Source organism: Oncorhynchus keta, chromosome 13 (genome assembly GCF_023373465.1).
Source record: "Oncorhynchus keta strain PuntledgeMale-10-30-2019 chromosome 13, Oket_V2, whole genome shotgun sequence".
NCBI lineage: Eukaryota > Metazoa > Chordata > Actinopteri > Salmoniformes > Salmonidae > Oncorhynchus > Oncorhynchus keta.
In genome coordinates, this window is record NC_068433.1 from 31,703,841 (window position 1) to 31,728,501 (window position 24,661).

The following is a 24,661-nucleotide window of genomic DNA, read 5'->3' on the forward strand; positions in this document are numbered from 1 at the left end:
TGAAATTGAACCCAGGGCTGTAGTGATGCCTCAAGCACTGGCATGCAGTGCCTTAGACTGCTGCGCCACTCTGAAAATTCCACATTTTTAACAGACATATTTTTATTTTTTCATTATATATTTTTTTTAATGCTAATTCAATTTTGACCCAATTTTTTTCTGAAATTCATCCAACCCGGCAAAAACTGGTTGAATTAACGTTGTTTCCACATCATTTCAACCAAATAAATCTAAGCGATGATGTGAATTAACTGATTGGATTTGGAAAAAGTAATCAATGTAAGGGCTTTTTTAAAAAATGCTCACCCAGCTTTTAACCTAAATTAAATGAAATGGTGACATTTGTTGTTGATTTCATGTAGAATTCACGTTAGTTGACAACTCAACCATATATAAATCAAAACTAGACGTTGAATGGACATTTTTGCCCATTGGGATACTTATTAATAATAGGTTAATCAAATACAACCATGGACAGATTCCTTGTTGAGATTCAATTGGCACAGGGGCATTTGCGCTGAGTTGCCATCTTAGAGCGAAAGCAATGAGGAAACAGTAGGTGGTTGTATTTTATTAACGTTTTATCAAAAAGTATGGTTTTTCAGCAAACAAAGAAAGGTACGCAACAACAGGGGACAAACATAGGTCCAGTGGCTTGTGAAATTATAAACCTCCCCTGGCATTTTTCCTATTTTGTTGCCTGACAACCTGGAATTAGAATGGATTTTTTGGGGGTTTGTATCATTTGACTTACACAAAATGACTACCACTTTGAAGATGCAAAATATATTTATTGTGAAACAAACAAGAAATAAGACAAAAAAACAGAAAACTTGAGCGTGCGTAACTATTCACCCCCCAAAGTCAATACTTTGAAGAGCCACCTTTTGCAGCAATTACAGCTGCAAGTCTCTTGGGGTATTTCGATATAAGCTTGGCACATCTAGCCACTGGGATTTTTGCCCATTCTTCAAGGCAAAACTGCTCCAGCTCCTTCAAGTTGGATGAGTTCCGCTGGTGTACAGCAATCTTTAAGTCATACCACAGATTCTCAATTGGATTGAGGTCTGGGCTTTGACTAGGCCATTCCAAGACATTTAAATGTTTCCCCTTAAACCACTCGAGTGTCCTGATGGAAGGTGAACCTCCGGCCCAGTCTCAAATCAGGTTTCCCTCAAGGATTTCCCTGTATTTAGCGCCGTCCATCATTCCTTCAACTCTGACCAGTTTCCCAGTTCCTGCCGATGTAAAACCACCATTATGCTTCACTGTGGAGATGGTGTTCTCGGGGTGATGAGAGTTGTTGGATTTGCGCCAGACATAGCGCTTTCCTTGATGGCCAAAAAGCTCAATTTTAGTCTCATCTGACCAGAGTACCTTCTTCCATATGTTTGGGGAGTCTCCCACATGCCTTTAACTAAGCTTGATGCCCTCAATCTCACACAAATTATCAATGAACCTACCAGGTACAACCCCAAATCAGTAAACACGGGCACCCTCATAGATGTCATCCTAACTAATTCGCCCTCCAAATATACCTCTGCTGTTTTCAATCAAGATATCAGCGATCACTGCCTCATTGCCTGCATCCGTAATGGGTCTGCGACCAAACGACCACCCCTCATGACTGTCAAACGCTCCCTGAAACACTTCTGCGAGCAGGCCTTTCTAATCGACCTGACCGGGGTATCCTGGAATGACATTGACCTCATCCTGTCAGTAGATGATGCCTGGCTATTCTTTAAAAGTGCCTTCCTCACCATCTTAAATAAGCATGTAGAACTAGGAATAGATATAGCCCTTGGTTCACTCCAGACCTGTCTGCTCTTGACCAGCACAAAAACATCCTGTGGCGTTCTGCATTAGCATCGAATAGCCCCCGTGATATGCAACTTTTCAGAGAAGTCAGGAACAAATATACACAGGCAGTTAGAAAAGCTAAGGCAATCTTTTTCAAACAGAAATTTGCATCCTGTAGTACTAACTCAAAAAAGTTCTGGGACACTGTAAAGTCCATGGAGAATAAGAGCACCTCCTCCCAGCTGCCCACTGCTCTGAGGCTAGGAAACACTGTCACCACCGATAAATCCACTATAATTGAGCATTTCAATAAGCATTTCTCTACGACTGGCCATGCTTTCCACATGGCTACCCCTACCCCTGGTCAACTGCCCGGCACCCTCCACAGCAACCCGCAGAAGCCCCCACCATTTCTCCTTTACCCAAATCCAGATAGCTGATGTTCTGAAAGAGCTGCAAAATCTGGACGCCTACAAATCAGCCAGGCTAGACAATCTGGACCCTCTCTAAAATTATCTGCCGAAATTGTTGCAACCCCTATTACTAGCCTGTTCAACCTCTCTTTCGTATCGTCTGAGATTACCAAAGATTGGAAAGCTGCCGCGGTCATCCCCCTCTTCAAAGGGGGTGACACTCTAGACCCAAACTGCTACAGAGCTATATCTATCCTACCCTGTCTTTCTAAGGTCTTCGAAAGCCAAGTTAACAAACAGATTACTGACCATTTCGAATCCCACCATACCTTCTCCGGTATGCAATCTGGTTTCAGAGCTGGTCATGGGTGCACCTCAGCCACGCTCAAGGTTCTAAACGACATCATAACCGCCATCGATAAGAGACATTACTGTGCAGCCGTATTCATCGACCTGGCCAAGGCTTTCGACTCTGTCAATCACAACATTCTTATTGGCAGACTCGACAGCCTTGGTTCACTTGCTTCAATGCCATGCAACTCTCCTTCCGTGGCCTCCAACTGCTCTTAAACGCAAGTAAAACTAAATGCATGCTATGTAATCGATCACTGCCCGCACCTGCTCGTCCGTCCAGAATCACTACTCTGGACGGCTCCGACTTAGAATACGTGGACAACTGCAAATACCTGGGTGTCTGGTTAGACTGTAAACTCTCCTTCCAGACTCACATTAAGCATCTCCAATCCAAAATTAAATCTAGAATCGGCTTCCTATATCGCAAACAAAGCATCCTTCACTCATGTTGCCAAACATACCCTTGTAAAACTGACCATCCTACCGATCCTCGACTTCGGTGATGTCATCTATAAAATAGCCTCCAACACTCTACTCAACCAACTGGATGCAGTTTATCACAGTGCCATCCATTTCGTCACCAAAGCCCCATACACTACCCACCATTGCGACCTGTACGCTCTCGTTTGTTGGCCCTCGCTTCATACTCGTCGCCAAACCCACTGGCTACAGGTTATCTACAAGTCTCTGCTAGGTAAAGCCCCGCCTTATCTCAGCTCACTGGTCACCATAGCAGCACCCCCTCGTAGCACGCACTCCAGCAGGTATATCTCACTGGTCACCCCCAAAGCCAATTCCTCCTTTGGTCATCTTTCCTTCCAGTTCTCTGCTGCCCATGACTGGAACAAATTGCAAAAATCTTTGAAGCTGGAGACTCACATCTCCCTCATTAGCTTTAAGCACCAGCTGTCAGGGCAGCTTACAGATCACTGCACCTGTACATAGCCCTTCTGTAAACAGCCAGCCCATCTATCTACCTACCTCATCCCCATACTGGTATTTATTTATTTTGCTCCTTTGCACCCCAGTATCTCTACCTGCACATTCACCTTCTGCCGATCTACAATTCCAGTGTTTAATTGCTATATTGTAATTACTTTGCCACCATGGCCTATTTATTTCCTTAACTTATACTTTTTGTTTTCTTTTGTTCTACTGTATTATTGACTATGTTTTCTTTATTCCATGTGTTACTCTGTGTTGGTGTATGTGTCGAATTGCTACACTTTATCTTGGCCAGGTCACAGTTGCAAATGAGAACTTATTCTCAACGATCCTACCTGGTTAAATAAAGGTGAAATAAATCAATAATAAAGGTGAAATAAATAAATAAATAATTTTCTTTAAGCAATGGCTTTTTTCTGGCCACTTCTGTAAAGCCCAGCTCTGTGGAGTGTACGGCTTAAAGTGGTCCTATGGACAGATACTCCTATCTCCACTGTGGAGCTTTGCAGCTCCTTCAGGGTTATCTTTGGTCTCTTTGTTGCCTCTGATGTAGCAGCTTCATAGCAAAGGGGGTGAATACATATGTACGCACTACTTTTCAGTTTTTATTTTATTTTTTTGAATATTTGGAAACAAGTAATTTTTTTCATTTCACTTCACCAATTTGGACTATTTTGTGTATGTCCATTACATGAAATCCAAATAATACTTTTCCAAGACACTGTACATGGTAAGGGCTTAAGAATTTACATTTTTGTAGTATCGACGCATAGCGACTCGAAGGAGAACTCATAGCAAGTCGGAGGTTAATTTCAAATACTAGTTGGAGGGAAACTTTCACAATGCATGTAATTGTTAATAGTAGGCCTACAGTAAATAGCCTACCTAAACTATTTTGGGGCTACAGTAGGCCTAGGCCATAGCTGTAGCTTTCCATATTTTTTTCTGAGTGTGTTGTTGAATACCTCTGTCATATATTGAGTGGCGCAGCAGTCTAAGGCACTGCATCTCAGTGCAAGAGGCATCACTAAAATACCTGGTTCAAATCCAGGCTGTATTACATCTGGCTGTGATTGGGAGTCCCATAGGGTGGCACACAATTGGCCCAGTGTGGTTTGGCTGGAGTAGGCTGTCATTGTAAATAAGAATTAATTCTTAATAACTGACTTGCCTAGTTAAATAAATACATATAAATTTGTTGGACTTTCTGGCGTGACTTCTTGATTAGTATTCTGCTACCAGCACACATTATGACATCATGTTTGTATGGTAATGACGAAACCTTCAAAATAAAAACATTGCAAAATAAATATTGTTTTAACAAGTGGTTACTTTTAATGTGTCAACAAGAAAAGGCAATAAGTAATTTATGAAAACAAATGTAAAATATGGTTAAGTTTTTTTTGAGAAGACCAATAATGACAAAAAACTATGTTGACACTGGTATGTTGAGAATATTGGGCTGTAAAGAGAACTGTTTTACCTGTCTCAGCTGAATGGGATGGAAAATACTCAGTATGGTCTCTACTGACCAAATATGGTTTGTTTTTGAGAGGGACTGTGTCGCACAGCCTGCTGCTGGCTTCCCCACACCCTCCATAGCCCCCCAATGCAATACCCTGCAATAGACTGTACATCACAGGAGGCTGCTGAGGGAGAACGGCCCATAATAATGGCCGGAATGGAGCAAATGGAATGGCATCAAACACCTGGAAACCATGTGTTTGATATATTTGTTACCATCCCGCCTAGTCATTCCAGTCATTACCACCAGCCCGTTCTCCCCAATTAAGGTGCCACCAACCTCCTGTGCTGTACATGGGATACATATTGGCTTGTAGAGAGAAAACGTTTCTACCTGTCTCAGCTAACGTGGGGTGGCAGATACTCAGTAGGGTCTCTACGAACCAAATATGGTTAGTAGAGAGCACCCCCCCTATCCACATCGATGGGACAGTCGTGGAGAGGGTAGTAAGTTAAGTTCCTCGGCGTACATATCACGGACAAACTGAATTGGTCCACCCACACAGACAGCGTTGTGAAGAAGGCGCAGCAGCGCCTCTTCAACCTCAGGAGGCTGAAGAAATTTGGCTTGTCACCAAAAGCACTCACAAACTTCTACAGATGCATAATCGAGAGCATCCTGTCGGGCTGTATCACCGCCTGGTACTGCAACTGCTCCACCCACAACCGTAAAGCTCTCCAGAGGGTAGTGAGGTCTGCACAACGCATCACCGGGGGCAAACTACCTGCCCTCCAGGACACCGACACCACCCGATGTCACAGGAAGGCCATAAAGATCATCAAGGACAACAACCACCCGAGCCACTGCCTGTTCACCCCGCTATCATCCACTAGCCGCTTTAAACAATGCTACTTAATATAATGTTTAATACCCTACATTACTCATCTCATATGTATATGTATATACTGTACTCTATATCATCTACTGCATCTTTATGTAATACATGTATCACTAGCCACTTTAAATTATGCCACTTTGTTTACATACCCTACATTACTCATCTCATACGTATATACTGTACTCGATACCATCTACTGCATCTTGCCTATGCCGTTCTGTACCATCACTCATTCATCTATCTTTATGTACATATTCTTTATCCCTTTACACTTGTGTATAAGGTAGTAGTTTTGGAATTGTTAGGTTAGATTACTCATTGGTTATTACTGCAGTGTCTGAACTAGAAGCACAAGCATTTCGCTACACTCACATTAACATCTGCTATGTGAGAAATACATTTGATTTGATTTTGATTTGATTTGGTTTTGGAGGGGGACTGTGTCGAACGGCCTGCTTCTGGCTATATACAGTGGGGCAAAAAAGTATTTAGTCAGCCACCAATTGTGCAAGTTCTCCCACTTAAAAATATGAGAGAGGCCTATAATTTTCATCATAGGTACACTTCAACTAGGACAGACAAAATGATAAAAAAAATCCAGAAAATCACATTGAAGGATTTTTTATGAATTTATTTGCAAATTATGGTGAAAAATAAGTATGCTCGCAAGGTGAGGTATTGAAAACAAGAGTGTCAAAAATGACTAAATGATCTCTATATCTGAGCAATTGTATTAGCATAAAATAATATAATTGTCCCATTTCTTTTGTAATACAATAAAGCTCAGTATTTGGATTATTTATTTTATTCTTTTTTTGCTCATCTTTATCAAACGTGACAATACTTTTTGACCTGACTCAACATGTTCCATATCGGTGCCCATCACTCATTTTATGGATTTATTCGATGAGTGATTCAAATGACTGAATGTATCATAGTGTCAGAGCAGGCATTTTTAATTGACACATTTCATGGAATGGGTGATTGAAATCAATGAATGTATCATAGGGTATGTCAAACCATGAATTTCTAAGCCGATACATTTCATGAAAAGTGGGGACTGAAACGAATGAATGTATCATAGTTTGTTAGACCTTGAATTAACTGACATTTTATGAAATTGGTGAATGTAGTAAATTAATGTGGTTCAACCTGCACTGTTTATTTTAAGTAGTTGAAATGACTTAGGGTTGTTGACAGGGATCATCTTCACTATTTTCAGACCAATACTTAATCTACAGCCCAAAATGTCTTTGGTGATTCAAATACAGTATATTGCATTGTGGCCAATGGAATGGGCGAAGTAGACAGTGCTGCAGGGTATTTAGATCACAGCCCCCATGAAATAACACCATACATAGATTCTACAGACCCTAATGAGTAATCCCAACCCCACTTTTACCCGGCACATAGAACAGTTCTCTCTCCACAAGCCAATGTGTCTTTTATAGGCCTACAGTGTATTGCATTGGGACCAATGGAATAGGTGGAGTGGAGTGCTGCTGGGTATTTAGACCGCAGTCCAAGAAATAACCCCATATAGATTCTACAGACCTCACTGAGTATTCCCAGCCCCACTTTTACATCTGCACATATAATCATTTTTGCTCTACAACCCAATATTGTGAACATACCAGTCTGAACATAGACTTGACAGTACCTTAAAATGTTTTTAGAAGCACATTTGTAATTGTTTCCATAAATTATGTATTGCATTTGCTCATAAGCACAATACAAATAGACATGGATTCTAATGTAATATCTTTTGAATGAGTTATCCACATTGCAAGGTTTAGAAATGAGGGCTTTTATTTTTAAGGATTACTGATTACCATACAAAGTGACGTTATTATTTGTGCTGCTGGCAGAATACTAGTCCCAAATACTACAAACACAAGGGGGAACATAACTTTATTTAGGCTTACTAACATCGTGAATTGTATTCTTAGTAATCATCTCCCTATCGATCAGAATGAAAACTTACAGAATCAAATCCTACTTTCTTCTACCATTTGAATTTCAGTAGTCTGTTAGAAAACTGAAATACGACACCTGGCAATTTTCGTTACTTATTCAGCCCGTCTCTCTCCACCCCTCCTCTCTAATGTCCCTACTGAAAAGCCGTGAAATTCCTGAAGGTTTACGCTTTTGTTTCGATTGTTTTGGCGCAAGAATTCGTGGATTTCTTGGAGATGCTCAGCTACTAACCAGCTATAACATTAGGCTACTAAAGTACATTTCCCACTGGTTGTAACTTCAAAGCCGCGTAAACAAGCTTCCCATAATCTTGCAGTTCAACACCCTTCTCCCGTTACAGTGAGCGAGAAGTTGAGATAAAGGAACGGGGAAAGAAAAAAAGTGTGGAAACTCAGGAAGAAGGAAGGAGAATAAAGGGAAACTAGGAAGAGTTTTCGCTCAAGGAAGAAGGGAAAGTTATGTGGACACAAGAATCCTCTCCCCCGGTTTGACAGCGCAAGAAGCTGTGATTTCTACTCCCCTGGGAAATTGGTAAGCGATTCCAAATAGCTATTGGGTTACACGATCAACCACTGACTAACTAAACATTATGCATATAGGCTACAACTATTGATACGTGTCACGTGTTTGTTTTACTTCGCTTCTTCTCTAGGCTACATCTTGGGCCTATTATCACTATATAGGCTACTGTTACTATGGCGTACATCAATCAGTCTTAAAACTATTTTCCCTAACAGCGTTTACGTAACTGTCTTTATTTTCTATTTAAATTATTCTGCAGTCTGTCTTGATCTATACACATTTCAGAGTGCAGTTTGGATGGCCACATAGACCCACTGGTAAGTGAGGCTGTAAGTTACTTACACTGGTACATTATAAAGTTGAAACGCTCAATATTCTGTTTCCAGGCATTCCATGTGTTACCTTACCGTTTAACAAAAACAAACTTTCTGAAACTCTCTTTTGGACTCTTAACTTCAATTCGTCCCAAAATATAATCATTTGAATAATGTGGATGGCTTCTTTAAAGTCAAATGTTCTCCCTGCATATAATTGAAGTCGAAGGCCTACCAAGTGATTAATCTTAGCCGGATCCTGCCGGAACAGGATCACCTCCGTTTGACTGTTTTATTCCGGAACGTATTTGGCCGGGTCCGGTACATCTTGTGTCATGAAAAATAAGTAACTTTTTGCGATGTAAAAAATATAATTAAAAGCGTTCAAAGTTCATTCGAGTTCCCTCTTCGTTAATCATAGCGCAAGGGGTTCTGGAGGAGCTGAGGCACTGTCATGTGTCAGTTGTGCAGAGGTGAGGACGGAGTCAAGCGCAGGACACAGAACTGAGTAAAATAACGTACTATTTACTCGGCCAAATAAATCCATGCAGGGATAACAAGCCCTACCACAAGACCAGGAACAATCACGCACAAGACGTAATGAGAACCAGAGGGTTAAATAGGGAAATAATAATAACGTAATGGGAACCAGGTGTGTACAATCAAGACATAACAAATGGAAAAAAGAAACATGGATCTGTGGCAGCGAGAAAGCCGGTGAGGACGACCACCGAACGCCGCCCGAACAAGAAGAGGCACCAACTTCGGCGGAAGTCGTAACAGGCACCCATGATCAGTGGTGTAAAAAGTACTTAGGAAAAAATACTTTAAAGTACTATTTAAACTTCTTACGGCTGAAATCCCGTTAACAGGATCGATATGACAACAGCCAATGAAAGTGCAGGGCGCCAAATTCAAACAACAGAAATCTCATAATTAAAATTCCTCAAACATACATGTATTATACACCATTTTAAAGATAAAGGTGTAAGGTGTTGTTAGTCCCAAAAAGGCTTTATGACGAAAGCAAACCATATGATTATGTTAGGTCAGCACCTAGTCACAGAAAAACAGCCATTTTTCCAGCCAAAGAGAGGAGTCACAAAAAGCAGAAATAGAGATAAAATGAATCACTAACCTTTGATGATGTTCATCAGATAACACTCATAGGACTTCATGTTACACAATACATATATGTTTTGCTCGATACATTTCCTAATTATATCAAAACATCTCAGTTTACATTGGAGTGTTATGTTCAGTAATGTTTTGCTTCCAAAACATCCTGTGATTTTGCAGAGAGCCACTTTAATTTACAAAAATACTCATAATAAACATTGATAAAAGATGCAAGTGTTATGCGTGGAATTATAGATATACTTATTGTTAATGCAATCGCTGTGTCAGATTTTTTTTTTTTACTTTATGGAAGAAGCCAACACCATGCAATAATCTGAGTACAGCGCTCAGACACAAAAACAAGCCATACAGATACCCACCATGTTGTGGAGTCAACATTAGTCAGAAATAGCATTATAAATATTAATTTACATTTGATGATCTTCATCAGAATGCACTCACAGGAATCCCAGTTCCACAATAAATGTTTGTTTTGTAAAGTCCATAATCTATGTCCAAATACCTCCTTTGTGTTCGTTCGTTTAGTTCACAAATCCAAATTCATGATGCACGAGCACGAGGTCCAGACGAAAACTCAAAAAGTTCCATTACAGTTCGTAGAAACATGTCAAACGATGTATAGAATTAATCTTTAGGGTGTTTTTAACATAAATCTTCAATAATATTCCAACCGGACAATTCCTTTGTCTTCAGAAATGCAATGGAACGCAGGTCACTCTCACGGGAGCACGCGAGACTGAGCTCATAGCATTCTGCCAGACCTCTGGTTGAAACAGCTCTCATTCTCTCCCCCTTCACAGTAGAAGCCTCAAACAAAGTCATAAAGACTGTTGACATCTAGTGGAAGCCTTAGGAAGTGCAATCGGACCAAATTTACACTGTACCTTGGAAAGGCGAAGTGTTGAAAAACTACTAACCTCAGATTTTCCACTTCCTGGTTGGATTTTTTCTCAGGTTTTTGCCTGCCATATGAGTTCTGTTATACTCACAGACATCATTCAAACAGTTTTAGAAACTTCAGAGTGTTTTCTATCCAACTAATAATATGTATATCTTAGCTTCTGGGCCTGAGTAGCAGGCAGTTTAATCTGGGCACCTTATTCATCCAAGCTACTCAATACTGCACCCCAGCCATAAGAAGTTAAGTAGTTTTTGGAGTATCAGTACTTTATTTTACTATGTATATGTTTGACAACTTTTACTTTTACTTCACTGCATTCCTAAAGAAAATAATGTACACATTTTTGCAATTACATTTACTTTTGATACTTAAGTATATTTAAAACCAAATACTTTTAGACTTTCACTCAAGTAGTATTTTACTGGGTGACTTTCACTTTTACTTAAGTCATTTCTATTAAGGTATCTTTACTTTTACTCAAGTATGACAATTGTGGGCTTTTTCCACCACTGCCCCTGATAAATTGAAATACATTTGCCAAAGTTATAGAATAACTGCTGTCTGTTCAATGGAAATAATGAAATAATTCAGAATAGCCTACTACACCATGAAAATGCCCATCATTTAGCCACAGAGGTCAATAGCGTCTTTTAAAAAATAGCCTAGCTGTGGATTGTGTGTAGCCCAATAACAATACATAGCCTAGAGTCAGGAACATGCAGCAAATCTGTCAGTGTACAGCGTGCAGACAAAACAGGCCTTTCGCAATATTTCAAATACATTTGCAGGAAAACACAGGTTGGAAACCAAATAGCTCCTGCTGAAAAGAGAAGTCTCTAATCTGTCTGCTCTAGCCTAACAAAATATTTGATAAACTTCCAAATATTTTTTTACAAAGTAAAACGAGTGAGATATACAGTGTATTCGGAAAGTATTCAGTATTCAGACCCCTTGACTTAAAAAATAAATAAATTACGTTACATACTTATTCTAACATTTATTAAATTGTTTTTTCCCTCATCAATCTAACACACAATACCACATAATATTGGGGTTGCAGGTAGGTTAGTGGTTAGAGTGTTGGGCCAGTAACCGGAAGGTTGCTAGATTGAATCCCAGAGCTGACAACTCTGTCGTTCTGCCCCTGAACAAGGCAGTTTGCCAACTGTTCCTAGGCTGTCATTGTAAATAAGAATGTGTTCTTAACTGACTTGCCTAGGTAAATAAAAAATAATAATAATAATGACAAGGCAAAAACAGGTTTTTAGAATATTTTGCAAATTAATTACAAATATAAAATATAAATATCACATTTACATATGTATTCAAACCCTTTACTCAGTACTTTGTTGAAGCACATTTGGCAGCAATTACAGCCTAGAGGCTTCTTGGGTATGACGCTACAAGCTTAGCACACATGTATTTGGGGAGTTTCTCCCATTCTTCTCTGCAGATCCTCTCAAGCTCTGTCAGGTTGGTTGGGGAGAGTCAGGTCTCTACCAGTGGCAACCCATCATTCAGGGCAGGTGGGGCTCCACATTTTTTGTGGGGCTTGCCTATTTTGCATGTTATTTTGGCATTAGTACGTGTCACATATCAGTTTGCAAACAATGTAAAAATAAATATATATCATTGAGTTAATAAAGCCACATACAAACATGGTCTCTTTTTTGTTTTCTTGAGTAAGCAGCTCCAAAATTCAGGTGTTTCAGCCTAGCTCAGGGTTTTCTGTGGTGGTGGTGGGGCAAGCCAGCAGAAAATAGGAGCATTGCGCCATGATTGGCTCAGTGTTCTGTCACTCATGGGGACACTACTTCACAGGCCAAATCTAATTCCTTAGTAAGGGTAGACATCGAACATTTAAGCCCTTTGGGTCCAGCTGTAGAGTTACATTAGAAGAGCCCTTCTAAGAAGGCTCAAGGTCATTGGCCACAGATAAAATTACGTCAAATCACGTTATATGTACAGGAGCTTTGATTGGACTGATCATGTCAAAATCTTACTTTCAAAATATTAGCTAGCAGTTATCAACATGAATCAAGTCGACAATCTACTGACAAATCCTTTTTAATCCTTGTCATATGAAGATAAATAATGAAGAGAAATTATAGATAAAATGTATCGGCGCTCATCGGCCATTAGACATATACATTACACAACAAGTTGGAAATTGCAAATTAAACAATAAGTGGTTTGGAAAGAATCAGTGGCTAACTGCAAGCATTACAAAGCAACCGTCAGTCGCTCATTAATGTCTTAATCGAAATTACGGATTGCCTCTTATCCGCTTGACGTTCCCTTATGCCATAGTTTGTACATTTCAATTGTCAGTAGAAACCACATTTGTTTAAGCACGTCAGGCATATCAGCTATGTTTTATAAATAAATGCAGTAAATGAGGCTGAATGAACTGTTTCACTGCCAGAAAAGGCTCCGCTGAAAGCCAGGTGTAGCAGTGGTAAGGTGTTGGCCCTAACAGTTTGTGGGAACCGTTTGTCACCGTTATAGTGTAATTAATGTACTGTTTAGTGTTGTGTTGTGTAGTGGCTTTGCTGGTATGCATCCCACATGTTTTTTTGGTTTTGTCCCACCTAAATGTACATGCTAAAATCGCCACTGGTCTCTACAGGGATGTTTGATCAGGTTCAAGTCCAGGTTCTGGCTGGGACACTCAAGGACATTCAGAGACTTGTCTTGACATTCAGAGACTTGTCTCGTTGTCTAGCTGTGGTCGTTGTCCTGGTGGAAGGTTAACCTTCGCCCCGGTCTGAGGTTCTGAGCACTCTGGGGCAGGTTTTCATCAAGGATCTCGATGTACTTTGTTTCGTTCATCTTTCACCCGCAATCCTGACTAGTCTTCCGGTCCCTGCCACTGAAAAACATCCCCACAGTATGATGATGCCACCACCATGCTTCACCATAGGGATGGTGCCAGGTTTCCTCCAGATGGTCGTCCTTCTGGAAGTTTCTCCCATCTCCACAGAGGAACTCTGGCACTCTGTCAGAGTGACCATCGGGTTCTTGGTCACCTCCCTGACCAAGGTCCTACTCCCCCAATTGCTCAGTTTAGCCGGGAAGCCAGCTCTAGGAAGAGTCTTGGGGGTTCCCTCCTTCTTCCATTTAAGAATGATGGAGGCCACTGTGTTCTTGGGGACCTTCAATGCTGCAGAAATGCCTTGGTACCCTTCCCCAGATCTGTGTCTCGACACAATCCTGTCTCGGAGCTCTACAGACAATTTCTTCGACATCATGGCTTGGTTTTTGCTCTGACATGCACTGTCAACTGTGGGACCTGATATAGACAGGTGTGTGCATTTCCAAATCATGTCAAATCAATGGAATTAACCACAAGTGGACTCCAATCAAGTTGTTGAAACATGTTAATGATGATCAATGGAAACAGGATGTACCTGACCTCAATTTCCAATCTCATAGCTAAGGCTCTGAATACTTATGTAAATAAGGCATTTCAGTTCTTTATTTTTAATACATTTGCTAAAATCTCTAAAAACCTGTATATGATTGGTCATTATGGGGTGTTGTGTGTAGATTGATGAGGGGAGAAAAAAAAGTTTTATTCAATTTTAGAAAACGACTGTAACGTAACAAAATGTGGAAAAAGTCAAGGGGTCTGAATACATTCCGAATGCACTGTAGGCTTTTGGCACGGAAGCATCGGCCATCACCGGTGAGTGAACTGCGCATCATTGGGTGAGTGAGTGAAACTGAATAGCATTTTTAGGACTATAATTTCATCCTCATATTGTAGCCTACAATATGTGTCTCCACACACGTAGGCCTATGCTGTTGATCAAATCAAATCCAATTTTATTAGTCAGATGTGCCGAAGTAGACCTTACAGTGAAATGCGTACTTACGAGCCCCTAACCTACAGTGCAGTTTAAAACAATATGGATAAGAATAAGAGATAAAGGTAAGAAGTAATTAAAGAGGAGCAGTAAAAATAACAATATATACAGGGGGGTGCCGGTTAGTTGAGGTAGTATGTACATGTAGGTAGAGTTAATTAAAATGACTATGCATAGATGACAACAGAGAGTGGCAGTGAAGTGAACTTGAAGCTCTCAATCTGCTCCACTGCAGCCCCGTCGATGAGAATGAGGGCATGCTCGGTCCTCCTTACCTGTAATCCACAATCATCTCCTTTGTCTTGATCACGTTGAGGGAGAAGTTGTTGTCCTGGCACCACACGGCCAGGTTTCTGACCTCCCTATAGGTTGTCTTGTTGTTGTCGGTGATCATCGGCAAATTTAATGCCGTGTTGGAGTCGTGCCTGGCCGTGCAGTCATGAGTGAACGGTAGTACAGGAAGGGGCTGAGCACAGTGTTGTTACCTACCCTTACCACCTGGGGGCGGCCCATCAGGAAGTCCAGGATCCAGTTGCAGAAGGAGGTGTTTAGTCCCAGGGTCCTTAACTTATTGATGAGCTTTGAGGGCACTATGGTGTTGAACGCTGAGCTGTAGTCAATGAATAGCATTCTCACATAGGTGTTCCTTTTGTCCAGGTGGGAAAGGGCCGTTTGGAGTGCAATAGAGACTGCATCATCTGTGGATCTGTTGGGGCGGTATGCAAATTGGAGTGGGTCTAGTGTTTCTGGGATAATAATGTTGATGTGAGCCATGACCAGCCTTTCAAAGCACTTCATGGCTACAGATGTGAGTGCTATGGGTCGGTAGTCATTTAGACAGGTTACCTTAGTGTTCTTGGGCACAGGCACTATGGTGGTCTGCTTAAAACATGCTGGTATTACAGACTCGGACAGGGAGAGGTTGAAAATGTCAGTGAAGACACTTGCTAGTTGGTCAGGTCATGCTTGCAGTACACGTCCTGGTAATCCGTCTGGCCCTGCGGCCTTGTGAATGTTGACCTGTCTAAAGGTCTTACTCATATCGGCTGCGGAGAGCATGATCACACAGTCTTCCAGTACAGCTGGTGCTCTCATGCATGTTTCAGTGTTATTTGCCTCGAAACGAGCATATAAGTAATTTAGCTCGTCTGGTAGGCTCATGTCACTGGGCAGCTCTCAGCTGTGCTTCCCTTTGTAGTCTATAATGGTTTGCAGACCCTGCCACATCCGACGAGCGTCAGAGCCGGTGTAGTACTATTCGATCTTAGTCCTGTATTGACGCTTTGCCTGTTTGATGGTTCGTCTGAGGGCATAGCAGGATTTCGTATAAGCTTCCGGGTTAGAGTCCCGCTCCTTGAAGCGGCAGCTCTAGCCTTTAGCTCAGTGCGGATGCTGCCTGTAATCCATGGTTTCTGGTTGGGTTATGTACGTACGGTCACTATGGGGACGACGTCATCGATGCACTTATTTATGAAGCCAATGACAGATGCTCCTCATTGCCATTGGAGGAATCCCAGAACATATTCCAGTCTGTGCTAGCAAAACAGTCCTGTAGCTTAGCATCTGCTTCATCTGACCATTCATCTGATGGATTTAAGGTAATTTTTATTGATCTCAGATTCTCAGTTTGTCAGTGTCAAAGTAGACTGTCATTTCGATCATTTCTATGGTCTTTAAAAAATTCTGCAAATGTCTCCAATCATGTAAAATGATTTAGAATTGCATGAAATGCGTTTATAAAATACCACATTTTTCCCGGACCCCATTTTTCCCCATGTGTGCAACTTCTGTAAGTGCCTCTACTCTACTGCTTTGTGTCACTACGCAAATGTGATGATATGCATGAAATGCTTTATTATAAAGGTGATTTTTTTTCTTTTTTCAGTACCTCAGAGCTCCCCAGGTCACCCCCGTCTCGCACTCGTTTTTGGTTCCAGCACCTCCTGATTTACAAATGAAGCACTGCCTACCACCAAGTAGTGTAATATAGGTGTTATAACAGCTTAGTAACCAGTAGGTTTCTATAGTTCTTTATAACGTGTTTATTATGTATTAATAGACAACTATATTATCTTTATCTTAGACAACCATCCAACCCAGAGCGCAGTGAAGTCTACACACGCTGGCACTCTCTCCTACTGACACAAGAGATGGAGGGAGAGAAGGAGAGAGAGAGGGAGCAGGGAGAGGAGAAAGAGAGCGACGAGACGGAGGAAGAGGAGAAACAGAGCGACGAGGCTGAAGAGGAAGATGATGAAGAGGATGATGATGAAGATGCGGAGGGAGCTGCGTTGGTGTGGCAGGAGGGCTCATACGGAGAGGATGACCTGGGCCTACCCATAATGCATTGGGAGGCGCTGAGCCTTCGCATCGCAGAGCTGGAGAAACAGGAAGAGGAGAAGAGAGAGAAGAAAACAAAGGTCAGAGGTCACAGTTGAGTGCTGGGGACAGGTGTTTTTGGACAGGTAGTGGAGAGTAGAGGGGGAAGGGGAGAGGAGTGAGAAGAAATAACAAAGGTAAAGGGTCATAGTTGAATGCTGTCTGTTACTTATGGATGTGGACAGGTGACACAGTTGTCTATTTATGGGAGAGAAGTGTGCATCTGTCAGGGACACAGTGTTGTACAAAAAACATGGTGCCTGAATGCAATGTCAGGCACCTGCTCTATTCAGTGGCTAGTGTTGTGTTGAAAGAGACTACACAGCACTGCAAAACAATATTAACTTTTTAAAAAATCCATTATCATTTTAACCTTTATTTATCCAGGAAGTCCCATTGAGGTCAGAATACCTCTTTTACAAGGGAGACCTGGCCAATAAGGCAGCTCATTAAAAAAAACAATTAAACTTACACACAGGAGAGGCTCTCCATAACTTGCTCTGTATAACTTGTGCTACCTACAGTCATGTGAAAAAGCAAGTACCCCCCCCCTGGAAAGTTAGACTTTTTAGGAAGTATTTGGACAGATGGATATGTAATATTCACTTCAACACTATTGACAGATAAAGGTAACCTAATTTAACAAATGAAACTGAAAGATTATACTTTGCCGTCATTTATTCATCGAAAGTCAACAGAAATGTAATTCCATAGTGTGGGAAAAAATAAGTACATCCATAGCTTCAGTAGCTGGTGTTGCTCCCTTCGGCTGAAATAACTTAATGTAGCCATTACTTGTAACTGTCTATCAGTCTCTCATATCGACTGCAAGGATTTTTTCCAACTCTTCTTTACAGTACTGCTTCAACTGTGTTATATTCAAGGGATTTCTGGCATGCACGACCCGCTTCAAGTCCCCCCACAACATTTCGACAGGATTGAGAGCTCGGCTTTGACTCGGCGATTCCATAACCCTCCATTTCTTCTTTTTGAGACATTCTGTTGTAGATTAGTTTGTGTGTTTTGGATCACTGTCCTGTTGCAAGATCCATGTTCGATTCAGCTTCAGCTTTTTGACAGATGGCCTCACATTCTCCTCAAGGATTCTCTGGTACAATATGTAATACATGGTTGACTAAATGATGGCAACTTGGCCAGGCCCTCAGGCAGCAAAGCAGCCCCAAACCATAATGTCACCGCCTCCATGCTTTACGGTTGGTATGAGGTTCTTCTGTTCAAAGGCAGTGTTTTTTTTTTTTTTGCCAAAGATGGCGTCTGGCATTGCGGCCAAACAACTCCACCAAACAACTTTGACTCATCTGTCCAGAGCACATTGTTCCAGTAGTTTTGGTCTTTACCCAGGTGTTGTCTGGAAAATGTCAGTCTTGTCTTGATATTCTTTTTTGAAAGCAGAGGCTTCTTCCTTCCTGACCTCCCATGTAGGCCAAGATGGTGCAGTCTCTTTCTGACAGCTGACTTCAATATTGATTGTAGCAAGAGAGGCCTGTAGATCCCTTGATGTTACCTTGGGGTATTTAGAGACTTCTATGAGCATCTTTCGGTCAGCTCGTGGGGTGAATTTGGTGGGACAACCTGTCCTAGGTGGATTGCCAGTGGTCTGGAATTTTCCGTCGGACAGTGGATCCGTCGGACAGTGGAACTATGTACTTCGAATTGCTGGGAAATGGATTTGTAACCCCTCCCAGACTCACAGGCATCAATCATCTTTCTTCTGGGGGCCTCGGATAGGTTTTTGGATCTTTGCGTGATGTGTTACAACACCCATAGGGTTAAGACCAAACCAGACCAAGTTTATAATCTTTATAGAAGTCTGGACTCTCCCAAGGTACTCTCTAATGATTTCCTAATAATTTGCACCTGTTTTGGTGCCTGATCCTAATTTTAGCCATTTTAGGTGAAGGTAAAGGGAGGGGTGTTCACATTTTGTCTGCATAACGAAACTGCATTTTGGTTTATTTTAATTGCATAACATTTTCAAAGTACATTTATTGGTGTGCGATTTGTTAAATTGAGTTCCCTTTATCAATGAATGTGGTTGGAAAATAGCTCAAATATCCATGTGTCCAAATATGTTTAAAAAATGATTCAAAATAGACCACTTTCCAGAGGGTGTACTTACTTTTTCACGACTGTATATCTGATTCATCTCCAGTCTTCCAGTGTCCTTGAACGAGGTAAGAAATTGTCAGCAAGCCGGCCGGAGGAGAGAGAGAGAGGGAAGACGCTGTCCATGAACCGGCCAGGAGACAGGGAGCAAGGGAAGAGTAAGGAGAGCTGGGAGGACAGAGGCGAGGAGGACTGCAATAGCCGCGTGACAGCCCTAACCTCGCGGTACGAAGCACGGTGTCGTCTACGTAACATTGTGTTGTGACAGTGTTGTTAATTATGTGCTAATAGTATAATACCCAGGCTGATAGAATCATGAACAAATCCCACTTCTGACACCAGTGTAATGAAAGGGAGGAGCATAAGGTTCGAGGCAAGAAGCGAACTCACATCCTTGTGGTCAATAATCCAAGAAAGAATCCAAGAAAGCTAGCTCCCTGGAGGAGTGGTATCAAATAAAAATGGATTGGTCACGTACACATGGTTAGCACATGTTATAACTAGTGTAGCGAAGTGCTTGTGCTTCTCGTTCCGACGGTGCAGCAATATCTAACAAGTAATCTAACAATTCCACAACAGCTACCTAATACACACAAATCTAAGTAAGGGAATGGAATAAGAATATATACATATAAATACATGGATGAGCAATGACAGAGCGGCATAGGCAAGATGCAATAGATGGTATAAAAACAGTATATACATACACTACCGGTCAAAAGTTTTAGAACACCTACTCATTCGAGGGTTTTTCTTTATTTTGACTATTTTCTATGAAATAACACATATGGAATCATGTAGAACCAAGGAAGGGTTAAATGAATCCAAATGTATTTTATATTTGAGATGATTCAAATAGCCACCCTTTGCCTTGATGACAGCTTTGCACACTCTTGGCATTCTCTCAGCCAGCTTCATGAGGTAGTCACCTGGAATGCATTTCAATTAACAGGTGTGCCTTCTTAAAAGTTATTTTGTGGAATGTCTTTCTTTCTTAATGTGTTTGAGCCAATCAGTTGTGTTGTGACAAGTTAAGGGGGTATACAGAAGTCCATATAATGTCAACAACAGCTCAAATAAGCAAAGAGAAATGACAGTCCATCATTACTTTAAGATATGAAGGTCAGTCAATATGGAACATTTCAAGAACTTTGAAAGTTTCTTCAAGTGCAGTCGCAAAAATCATCAAGCGCTATGATGAAACTGTCTCTCATGAGGACCGCCACAGGAATGGAAGACCAAGAGTTACCTCTGCTGCAGAGAATATTCATTAGTTACCAGCCTCAGAAATTGTAGCCCAAATAAATGCTTCACAGAGTTCAAGTAACAGACACATCTCAACATCAACTGTTCAGAGGAGACTGCGTGAATCAGGCCTTCATGGTCAAATTGCTGCAAAAGAAAACACTACTAAAGGACACCAATAATGAGAAGAGACTTGGGCCAAGAAACACGAGCAATGGACTGGTGGAAATTTGTCCTTTGTTCTTGAGTCCAAATTTGAGATTTTTTGTTCCAACCACCTTGTCTTTGTGAGACGCAGTGTGTGCGAACGGATGATCTCCGCATGTGTGCTTCCCACAGTAAAGCATGGAGGAGGAGGTGTTATGGTGTGGAGGTGCCTTGCTGGTGACACTGTCTGTGATTTTTTTTTTTTTAATTCAAGGGACAATTAACCAGCATGGCTACCACAGCATTCTACAGTTATACGCCATCCCATCTAGTTTGGGCTTAGTGAGACTATCATTTGTTTTTCAACAGGACAATGATCCAACACATCTCCAAGATATGTAAGGGGTATTTTACCAAGAAGGAGAGTGATGGAGTGCTGCATCAGATGACCTGGCTTCCACAATCCCCCGACCTCAACTCAATTGAGATGGTTTGGGATGAGTCGGAAAAAGTGAAGGAAAAGCAGCCAACAAGTGCTCAGCATATGTGGGAACTCCTTCAAGATGGTTGGAAAAGCATTCCAGGTCAAGCTGGTTGAGAGAATGCCAAGAGTGTGCAAAGCTGTCATCAAGGCAAAGGGTGGCTATTTGAAGAATCTCAAATATAAAATATATTTTGATTTGTTTAACACTTTTTTGGGGGTTACTACATGATTCCATGGCTGATGGCATTGAGATAGAAGCTGTTTTTTAGTCTCTCGGTCCCAGATTTGATGCACCTGTACAGACCTCACCTTCTGGATGGTAGCGGGTTGAAGAAGGCAGTGGCTCGGGTGGTTGTTGTCCTTGATTATCTTTTTGGCCTTCCTGTGATATCGGGTGCTGTAGATGTCCTGGAGGGCAGGTTGTTTGAACCCAGTAATGCATTGTGCAGACCGCACCACTCTCTGGAGAGCCCTGCGGTCGTGGGCGGTGCAGTTGCCGTACCAATCGGTGATACAGCCTGACAGTATGCTCTCAATTGTGCAACTGTAAAAGTTTGTGAGGGTTTTAGGTGACAAGCCAAATTTCTTCTGCCTCTTTTGTGCCTTCTTCACCACACTGTCTGTGTGGGTGGACAATTTCAGTTTGTCCGTGATGTGTACGCCGTGATGTGTACGCCGAGGAACTTAAAAACTTTCCACCTTCTCTTGTAATCATGTGTATGTATCAATGCCAGGGTCATTTCACTACTTACTAACCAAAAAGATTGTTTTCCTCATCAGTCTTTCGAATCAGATGAACCTCCAGCTGTGCTTCATCAATGACAGCGGAAGCGAAGAAGAAGATGAGGATACTGGCAAAAAGGTTAGTGTGAAGGTAAGCACACACACTCAAAAGGTAAGGCTGGTCATAGATAGAGTGGTACAGCTAGAGTGATGCAGGATATATCATAGAATTGTGAAAGACACTTGTTTTCTTGTTTTCCAGATCTCAACCATAATGCCATTTTTGTTTTGTTTCTGTCCTTTCAAGAATTCCAAAATGGTTGGTAAGAGCGGTTCCAGTGTGCAGGTGCGCCAGCAGCCCAAGTTCCCTGCCCTCCCTGCAGCCAAGAGCAAATCATCAGGCTTCAAGGCTGCACTGAACGCGCTCAGAAACAAGCTGAGGACCGAGCAGAAACAGGAGGTGAGAGCGGGAGGGCAGGAGGGACCTGAATCCCAAATCAACTCCTAGCCCCTACCCCCTCTGCACTCCTATAGGATAGGCACTTGCTTCTCCTTGCCATCTGATACAATACCCATCATATCTACAGGAGTGGCTAGGAAGATTATAGTACTGCCCTTGGGGTGCACAGTGTTTTGTTATTAGGTGTTCTCTTACATTCTGTTATTCACTCTGTCCCCTGTGTCTCAGAGCCCAGCTTGTTGTAATCAGCTGTTGAAGAATAGAAGGCTGGACCGAAGTGACCTGCAAGCCTTCAGTCTCAAAGAGCTCAACGCCCACCAAAACTCTCTCAACAAGGCTATACAAGGTGAGTGGTCACTTAGATACTACACAGGATATATTGCATATTTACACTGTGAGTGTACAAAACATTGCTCTTTCCATGACATAGACTGACCAGGTGAAAGCTATGATCCCTTATTGATGTCACCGGGTTAAATCAACCTCAATCAGTGTAGATGAAGGGGAGAAGACCGGTTAAAGATGGATCTTTAAGCCTTGAGACAAGTGAGACATAGATTGTGTATATGGGCCATTCAGAGGGTGAATGGGCAAGACAAAAGACTTAAGTGCCTTTGAACGGGGTATGGTTTGAGTGTCAAGAACTGCAACGCTGCTGGGTTTTTCACACTAAACAGTTTCCAGAGTGTATGAAGAATGGTCCACCACCCAAAGGACATCCAGCCAACTTCACACAACTGTGGGAAGCATTGGAGTCAACATGGGCCAGCATGGAACGCTTTTGACACCTTGTAGAGTTCATGCCCCGACAAATTGAGACTGTTCTGAGGGCAAAAGCAGGTGCAACTCAATATTAGGAAGGTGTTCCTGTTTTGTATACTCAGTGTATATTTTAGATATAGGCTAATTTATATTTCACCTTTTTCATTTATAAGTTATACCAACCTTTATTATTTTACCTGTTTTTCACCTTTGTCAAATGATCTGTACAACTGCATTTGATCTTACATGTTTGATCTGACATTTTGTTTGTGTTTGTGTGCCCGTGCGCATCTCTGTGCCTCGCCCATCAGACCTTAGCACAGAGCTGGTGGTTCATCTTCAGACTCGGGACCAGCTGAGGACAGAACAGGATGCTATGCTGCTGGAGGTACAGGATATGACATCACTCTGACGTCACCTTAGAATCACATATAGAACCCTGACCAAGATGGCTGCCATTATCAGCACAATCTAGAGCTATGCAGGTCTATGACAAGCCACTCTTGTGTATTATATACTCTATGGACGACACTTTCAGAAGGCCCATCACCATAGAATCATTCTAATCATTCTAAGTTCTACGGTCATCGTCTAATAAAATGGAATCCCGGTGTCAGAGATCAGGTCACAGGTCACATGACGGACACCGGTGCTTGAAATTAATGGACGAATCAAATCAATGTGAAGAGACTGCATCACTCCTAAATACTTTTTTGGATTGAATTGCACAGCATTTTGTTTTCATTTCCCAGTGAGCAAAACTGGTTGAAATGACGTCATCACACCCAGTTTCACATTTATTATGACATCATATCAACCGGTTTTGCTCTGTGTTTTTTTTTTTTTGTGTTTTTATAAAGGGAAACGTGTATGTCTGGACTGTTAATGTTGTTGTATTGTAAGTGTTTTAGGGGGAAAATAACGGTAATATTATAAGGGATTAATAAGCTGCTATTGCTACCCATGGATCAGTCTAGTTCAAATGTCCATTGTCATCCACATTTTGAAATGCAATGATCGTTTGGTAGCACATTATTTGAACTATGCGTCATACGTTATCATAACAAATGTCCGAAGATTTCTTGTCCTTGAGCGTTACGACGTAGAGTTTGAATAAAGTGTTACCGATTGTTTTTTAAAAAATTCTTGTTGCCGGGACACGTTTCATTGTTTGTTTTGATTTTTATGTTGCCGGGACACAGCTATGTCTTCTATTCTCGTCGATGTTTTAATGTATGTATGATGATCGTTGAATGAGTCAGTCAGAGAAAGGGGCATTACTAAACCAAACAGACACACACACACACACACAGTAATGTGAGCACAGCTCAACTCAATGCCTTGGGTCTACTGAAATAGCAGGGAAAGTAAAGGGTATGGAATACTATATTAACCTGCATACTGTTGTAATATGACAACAATGTACCTACCAGCCGACCGACAAGATGCCTGACCAAGCCTCACTCATTTGGTACTGTTGTCATAAAACACCAACACAAGGCGCATTGGGATTTTGTCCGGGTTACATGAGTTTGACGTCACTGTTGACGTTGTATTATTCTACAATAATTTTGCATGAAATAAACAGGTTGTCAAGGATACATATTGTGTGTAGGTGTGCTAGTGCTGCTTTGTATGTATGTATGTATGTATGTACCTGTATCTAGAGATGGATTAAGTGTACATGTACAGTAGCTATTTACATAATGTATTTAGCACAGATGTAAATTGTATAC

The 24,661-nt window shown here is 41.5% G+C and overlaps 1 protein-coding gene across 2 annotated transcripts; it reads left to right on the forward strand.

Annotated features, from left to right (window-relative positions):
• Nucleotides 1-7,769: 7,769 nt before the first annotated feature.
• si:dkey-6n21.12 (schwannomin-interacting protein 1) lies at nt 7,770-24,526 on the forward strand. Of its 2 annotated transcripts, none has more exons than XM_035783922.2 (7): nt 7,770-8,383; nt 16,682-17,018; nt 19,151-19,329; nt 21,761-21,854; nt 22,011-22,163; nt 22,392-22,509; nt 23,237-24,526. In XM_035783922.2, the coding sequence occupies exons 2-7, from the start codon at nt 16,749-16,751 to the stop codon at nt 23,335-23,337; spliced, it is 915 nt and encodes a 304-aa protein (XP_035639815.1). In that variant the 5' UTR covers nt 7,770-8,383; nt 16,682-16,748; the 3' UTR covers nt 23,338-24,526. The 2 variants fall into 2 exon arrangements, with proteins under 2 accessions (XP_035639815.1, XP_035639816.1); XM_035783923.2 differs by having other exon boundaries at nt 7,773-8,383; nt 21,761-21,842.
• Nucleotides 24,527-24,661: the final 135 nt, after the last annotated feature.

Bases quoted from the DNA above. Each gene is read 5' to 3' on its own strand.
- si:dkey-6n21.12 (XM_035783922.2), top strand. From the start codon at position 16,749: ATGGAGGGAGAGAAGGAGAGAGAGAGGGAGCAGGGAGAGGAGAAAGAG. The intron at 17,019-19,150 runs GTCAGAGGTCAC...ATTCATCTCCAG, and splicing joins AGAGAGAGAAGAAAACAAAG to TCTTCCAGTGTCCTTGAACG. The intron at 19,330-21,760 runs GTACGAAGCACG...TTTCCTCATCAG, and splicing joins GTGACAGCCCTAACCTCGCG to TCTTTCGAATCAGATGAACC.